Source organism: Phyllostomus hastatus, unplaced genomic scaffold, assembly GCF_019186645.2.
Source record: "Phyllostomus hastatus isolate PE091 unplaced genomic scaffold, TTU_PhHast_1.1 phas_contig_551, whole genome shotgun sequence".
NCBI classification, from domain to species: Eukaryota; Metazoa; Chordata; class Mammalia; order Chiroptera; family Phyllostomidae; genus Phyllostomus; species Phyllostomus hastatus.
The window spans coordinates 72503-78934 of record NW_025333909.1 but is presented as its reverse complement, the minus strand read 5'-3'; the positions used below and the strand labels follow the sequence as shown (position 1 = coordinate 78934).

General features: G+C 53.9%; 1 protein-coding gene across 1 annotated transcript; it reads right to left on the bottom strand.

The window, feature by feature from the left end:
* Positions 1-1694: 1694 nt before the first annotated feature.
* On the bottom strand, positions 1695-4464 carry CXCR3 (C-X-C motif chemokine receptor 3). The gene is made up of 2 exons (XM_045847449.1): positions 4225-4464; positions 1695-3242 (listed from the first exon to the last, which is right to left on the bottom strand). Exons 1-2 carry the CDS (start codon positions 4234-4236, stop codon positions 2145-2147), a joined length of 1110 nt encoding a protein of 369 aa, XP_045703405.1. The 5' UTR covers positions 4237-4464; the 3' UTR covers positions 1695-2144.
* Between the last annotated feature and the right edge of the window lie 1968 nt (positions 4465-6432).

Here is a 6432-nt window from a genome sequence, read left to right as displayed (position 1 = left end):
TTCTCACAAGGTTTTCAGAAGCCTCCCCACCTGTGGGAGCTGTCTGGGATGTGGATGGAATCAATGCTATATTTGTTGTCGATTGGTGCTCTAGCAAATGACCACAAGCTTAGTGACACGCATATTGTCTTACAACTGTGTGGGGGGCGGGAGTGGATGTAGACCTCACTTAGCTGGAATCCAGGTGTGGGCAACGCTGCGTTCCTTTCTGGAGGCCCTGGGGGGTAGGGGGTAGCTGTTTCTTTGTCTTTTCCAGTTTCTAGAGGCTGCTGTAGTCCCTGGTGTGTGGCCTCTTCCTCCATCTCCAAAGCCAGCTGCCTCTGTTTCTCTGGCTTTCTCTCTCTCCATCTCCCTCCTCTTTTCGCTTTTAAGGGCCACATAATGACACTGGGCCAACCTGGGTAATCCAGGAGCAGCTTCTTTTCAGGCCAACTGGTGAACAACCTCAGTTCCCTTTGCCACATAAAGTAACATCTTCCCAGGTTCTGGGGATTAGAGTGTGGGCACATCTTTGCTGGTCTGGCGTCACTGCTCTTTAGAGGCTGGGTGTGTTCTGTCGTCGTCCCTCCTGCCATCCTTTCATTTTGCGGATGCTCAGTGACCCTTTAGTGTCGACCAATGGAAGTCTCCCCACCAGTCTCGGAGGGACTGGGTGTGGTACATGGGGGTGGTACGAGCTTTCCCAGCTAGATCTTTGTGCCTCCTCCTCCGCCCCACCTCCAGCCGGCCTGTGAGACTGGATTTCTGCTTGCTGCTGACCCCTGGGCGAGCTCACAGTGCTGGGGTTCCACCCCTACAGAGGGAAGGGCCTGGCTTTTGTTTGAACTCAGTAACCCTGTCAACCTGCCTTTCTGGGGAGCCCTGGGGATTTCTTCCACTCACTTCCACCCTAGCTATAGCCGTGGGAAAATGCTGCTCCCAGCTCCCAGCCCACCCATGCCTCCAGGGGGCCTTTGTGCTAATGATTGTCTGCCTGTTATCTGATCTCATAGCTTGTCTTCCATCCCACTGCCGTTTCCCTAGTAAAAGTCCCTGTTACCTGTAACCTCACTAATCACGACTGCCTTCTAATTGGTCCCTAGAATACCATCACCTGACCCCGAACTAACTTTCACTCTTGCGTTCAACCCTTCTCCTCCTGAATCCTTCAGTCTGTTGGGACCACTTCTAATTCCTCCAGGAAGCGTTTCTGTTTTCAGCCTTCCCACCTTTGCCTCTACCCTCCCTTCTGCCTGGAAACACCATCTTTCCTTCTCTTTGCCCTTGAGAATACCACTTGCTCATTCCTGTCTTCAGGAAGCCATCCCAAACAGCTCTAGCCACAGTGTTTGCTGTGTGTGCTCCACATATTTGCCTCGTGGCCTAGATTGTGGGGTGTTGTTATGTCTTGCCACATCCTCAGCTTCTGGAGTACAGGGACCATGTCTTATTTATGTCTGAAAGCCCCTTCCCCAGAATATGCCAGTATACTCTGTCCAGCCAGCCGGTTGATTGCTTCCCCTGTACCCTTGTACCTAGGTGCTTCCCTGCCAATGACAGGAGTGTCCAGGAGGACGGAGAGCAGGCCAGATGTGAATGTTAATACAGGCATCATAGGCTGACACAGTCACCAGGCACAGGCGAGGAGAAGCAAAACGTGCGTCCCAGAGCCTGGGCAGGGTGGGTTGGAATTATGTACTACTAGCATACCATGGTACTTTACACTGCTGTTTATTGAAAAGTTTTAAGCAGAACTTTGGACATAAAAGTGAGCAAATACAGAGGTTTGGGGGGTCATAGCTAGTCACTGCTGGGCTGGAGGTCTGGGCCAAGGCCCCACAGGGGCAGCTTCCACCATACTGTGTGCCTCAAGCTCCTTGCATATGGGGAAGGCCAAGGTCTGGCCAAGGTCTAGTTACTGCATAAAGAAGATGGTGGGGCTCTGGGCAACCAACTCTGAATTGGCACAAGGGGGCTTGGCAACTAAGGAGCAGCAAAGTCCCCGGAGTCAGGAGGGTGCCCCCTGGGAGATCTGGCAGTGCTGGGGCTACCAGGAAACCCCAGGAATGTACATCTGGGGAGCCAGACCCTGGGCAGAGGGAGGGAAGAGCCTGGAATGGCGGGGAGTCAGGCTGCGTGGTGAAAGGCTTGCCCCCAGCCCAGCCTCACAAGCCCTGGAAGGAGGAGGCCTCTGTGGTCTCAGACCAGGATGAATCCCGGCGGGAAGACGGCAGGTTCCGCTGGTGCCCGCTCTGGCCAGGGCAGCCCAGGCGCAAAAGTAGCATCCACATCCGCTCTCGGAACTTGACACCCACGAAGGCGTAGAGCAGCGGATTGAGACAGCAGTGCATATAGGCCAGGCCAGAGGTGATGGACTTGGCCACATCCACACGGCTTTCTCGGTTACAGTCTCGGGCCAAGGCCCCCATGTTCATGAAGATGTCCACCAGCACCACCAGGTGGTAAGGGGTCCAACAGAGGGCAAAGGCCACCACTACCACCACCACCAGCCGCATGGCTCGCAGCCGCCGCTGGCCCCTGGAGACCAGCAGCACAGCTAGGATTCGGGCATAGCAGTAGGTCATGACCATCAGGGGCAGCAGGAACCCGGCTACCAGCTGCACTAGGCGCACAGCTGTGCGGCCCACCTGCGGGAAGTCGTGCTGGCACTGAGTGACATTGAGGCGGTAGTCACGGTGGACCGACAAGAAGATGAACTCAGGGAGGGCAAAGAGCAGACAGAGCCCCCAGACAATGACACAAGTGAGGGCCACGCGGGTGGGGGGCCCCCGGCGGTAGAGCTGGGTGGCATGCACTATGCTCAGGTACCGGTCGAAGCTGATGCAGGCCAGCAGGAGGGCCCCAGCGTAGAAGTTGATGTTGAAGAGGGCACCTGCCACTTTGCAGAGCCCAGAGCCGAAGACCCACTGGATCGCAGCGTCCACTGCCCAGAGGGGGAGGGTTAGCACCAGCAGGGCATCAGCCACGGCCAGGTGGAGCAGGAAGGTGTCGGTGCTGCTCAGGGCTGCCCTCTGGCTCAGCAGCACAGCCACCACCGCGCCATTGCCCAGTAGCCCCAGCACAAAGAGGATGCCGTAGATGGCTGGCAGGAAGGCCCGGTCAAAGCTCACGCTGAAGTCTTGTAGGCAGGGTGGGGCTTCGCAGCACAAGTCGCTGTCATTTTCTCCTACATAGTCGATCAAAGAGCTATAGTTTTCCAGCCATGGGAAACTTTCAGGGCTTAGGACCAGACGTTCACTGATCTGTGGAGAAAGGGAGGAAGGGAAGGAGGGTAGAGACCCTGTAAACAGACCCCTTCAGAAGTTTCATCTGAGGAGTTTCTGAGGAGCCTTTCTAGGAGCGTCTCTACTGCAAGGCAAGCCCTGAGGCCAGGGCCACACCCTGTAATTGTTCCCATCTTTCTTCCAAGGCCATGCGTCCTGAACAGCATCTACCCAGCCTTGGGCTAGGAAGTTACTCTTTATCAAAGGATGATTCTCCTATCCCGTTAGCCCGGTAATTGTGGGCTGGATGAAAGCTTTCCTCCCTAGCCAAGAGCCGTCCCTGTCCCCTCTCCTCTTTCTCCTTTCTCTTCCTTCAAGGCATGCTATTGTCAATGTCCCAGCCACACCTACCACTTTCCTTCCCAGGTGCCACCCCACTGTCCCCTCTCCCAGTCACTGGCCCTCCTCTTCCCTCCTCAGCCCTTCTCTGGGGACCCCAACTACCTGCTCCCTGTGGGAACCTCTATAAATCTCTGTGCCCTCCAAGCACACTTTCTGCTCCTCCTCCCCCTCCCTTACACCAGGGACTGCCACCCACCAGGGGCTTCTCCACCAAGCTCTAGCAGAGATAGGCCTCCCCCCCTTTTCCCACAAACTACCCCGGAGCTCCAGGCCTTCTCAGGGCCGGCTCAGTCCTGCACAGAGGAGTCAAAGTCCCAAGTCAGAACCAAACGGTGTCTTGGAGGGTGTCAGGGGTAATCCTCTATCCCCTGCATTTTGCAGGTGAGGCACCAGCCAGAGAGGGAAGTGACACCCGGTGGCCATTGGCACAAGTCAGCAGCCACAGTGGGCTCTCGATTTCCCCGTCCGGTGCCCCTTCTACTCAAGCGCTGCATTCTCGACCTACTCCCCCGCCCCTCTGCTGGTGCTGGCTCATGGGCCAGTCCTGCTAGCCCCCTACTGTCTGTCCTGGGCTCTCCACACTGACAGTGGTCTGTCCCCGCTGGACAGAGGCACTTACCTCAGGGAGCATGGTTGGACTGGTGCACCAGCTGCTAGGCGCGTGCTACCTGCCCCTCTGCTTGGGGCTTGTGGTTGAGAACCTGCACTATACAGAGGAAGTCGGGGTTTCGTGTGTTTCTCCACCGCTGCCTCTTCCATGGGGTTATCTACACAGACCTCTCTAGAGCCAATGCCGTGGAGCTTCCCCTCTCAGCCATTCCCCTGGCCAGGGAAGCTTCCTGGGGCCTGAAAGGCTGAGGCCTCCGGAAGGGCTGAGGCAGGGCCTCCCAGGGGACAGATCTGAGGGAAACACAGAGTGGTGGGGAAGTGAATGAAGGCCAGCCCTGCCTGCAGTCAGGAAAAGAACTGCTTCTCTTGCACTAGTGTAGGCAATGCTCAAATAAATGAGAACTTGCGCTCCTCAGTCCTGGGCTGGAGTCTATTTTCGCCTGATTGTGGACTGGATTGCTAAACATGTTAAGTCTGTAAAGGACCTTGCCGTTCTTTAAAGAATCAAAGTGTTTAAAAGAAATCAATTACATTAAGTGTAGTCCTTTACTATTGCCCCTTCCTGGTAGTCCACAGGGGCAAGGATAGGGTATTGCTAGTAGTGACCTTGCTGTGTGCCCAAGGTTGCTTTTGGTGCTTTCTCTGTCACTGCCTCGTTCCAGCCACACAGCTCTGTCGTCAGGCGGGGGTTATCCTTATGACTAACCCAGAAAGGAGAAAGGTCTTCTTCACCAGGTGGGTGCTAAGACTGAACCCACAGCTGTCTGACTCTTCTTGTACCACTCATCACATTGCCTTCACTGTTTTTACGTTTTTTATCCTCACCTGACGACATTTTTTAATTGCCTTTTACAGAGAGAAGAAGGTAGAGAAAGAAAGAGAGAGAAACATCGATGTGAGAGAGAAACATCGATGGGTTGCCTTCTCGTATATGCCCCAAGTGGGGATTGAACCCACAACCTGGGTGTGTGCCCTGACCAGGGATCAAACCTGTCACCATTTGATTTATGGGACAATGCTCCAATCAACTGAGCCACATGGGCCAGGGCAGTTTTTTTTAATAGATGAACTATGTTATATTTGTGCAGCTAAAACACAGTGAAGTTAAGCTATATATTGTAGCATACATACATCTAAAAAAGCCAGTGACCACATGGTAGAATAGGCAACATACAGAATATTGTGTATAGTTTGACACTGCTTACGTAAATTCTAAAAACCACACATGCAAAACAAGGCTGAGTTGTTTTGGATACAGCGGTTTGTTCTAGAAGTCTAGAAGAGGGGCTGGCGATACCACAAGTTCATGAGAGCCGTTCCCCCTGGAGCAAGAAGAAAGGGACCGGGGAAGGAGAAGAGGACATGGGCACCTCCTGATTTTGAGAAGTTGTAAACAGCATTTGTGGAGCCAGTCAGTCCCTTTTTGGCTGCGTACTGTGGGGAGTCCTGTTCCCCATGTTGCCCTCAGCTCTGCCCTGCCCTCCTCTGCCCTCCCTATCAGCCCGTTCTCATTATCAACAGGGAAAGGTGGCCCTTAACGTGCTTTTCTCCATGGAGTTTCTTCTTTCCCTCTCCCTTCAGATGGAAAGGAGACACACAGACAATGCTAGCCCATGGCCGTGGGGTCTGCTTTTCGGCCAGAGCACTTCACAAAAGCCTCCAGCCGAAGGCCTGGGATTCAGTTCAAACTTACTGACAAGATACACAGTGGTGAAGCCCCAAAGCCCTTCCCCACCTTGTATGATCACAAGGTGTGTGGCTGTCAAGATTCTTAGAAGATTTAGCTGCGGCCTTTGTTGCTGCAAAGAATGAAGTCCTTCATGTGGCTCTCTTTGCTCCCAACAACTTGTCACCTGCACGGGCCATGCCAGAAGGAACTGAGGGCCTGGAGGAGGTCAGGAGCAGTATCTGTGGAAGGGACCGGGAGGGTTCCAGAAGCCATAGAGGTTAGGAGGGACTTGGAAAGTGGCTGCCTGTCAGGGGAGGAGCAGATGTGGGAGCCAGGACCACAGCTTCCTGATGCCGGTGCATGAACAGTTTCCATTCACTGGGTTTCTACGCATGAGACAAAGGAGAACAACAAAAAGCTCTATTTGTTCAGCCTGAAGGAAGGTCTGCTATTCTCTGCAAGTTTGTCCTTCGTCTCCTTTTTGGTATTAAAAGGATTTCTTCCTTATAAGAAGTTAGTGGAAATAGCTGAGTTTTGGAAGTATCTCTC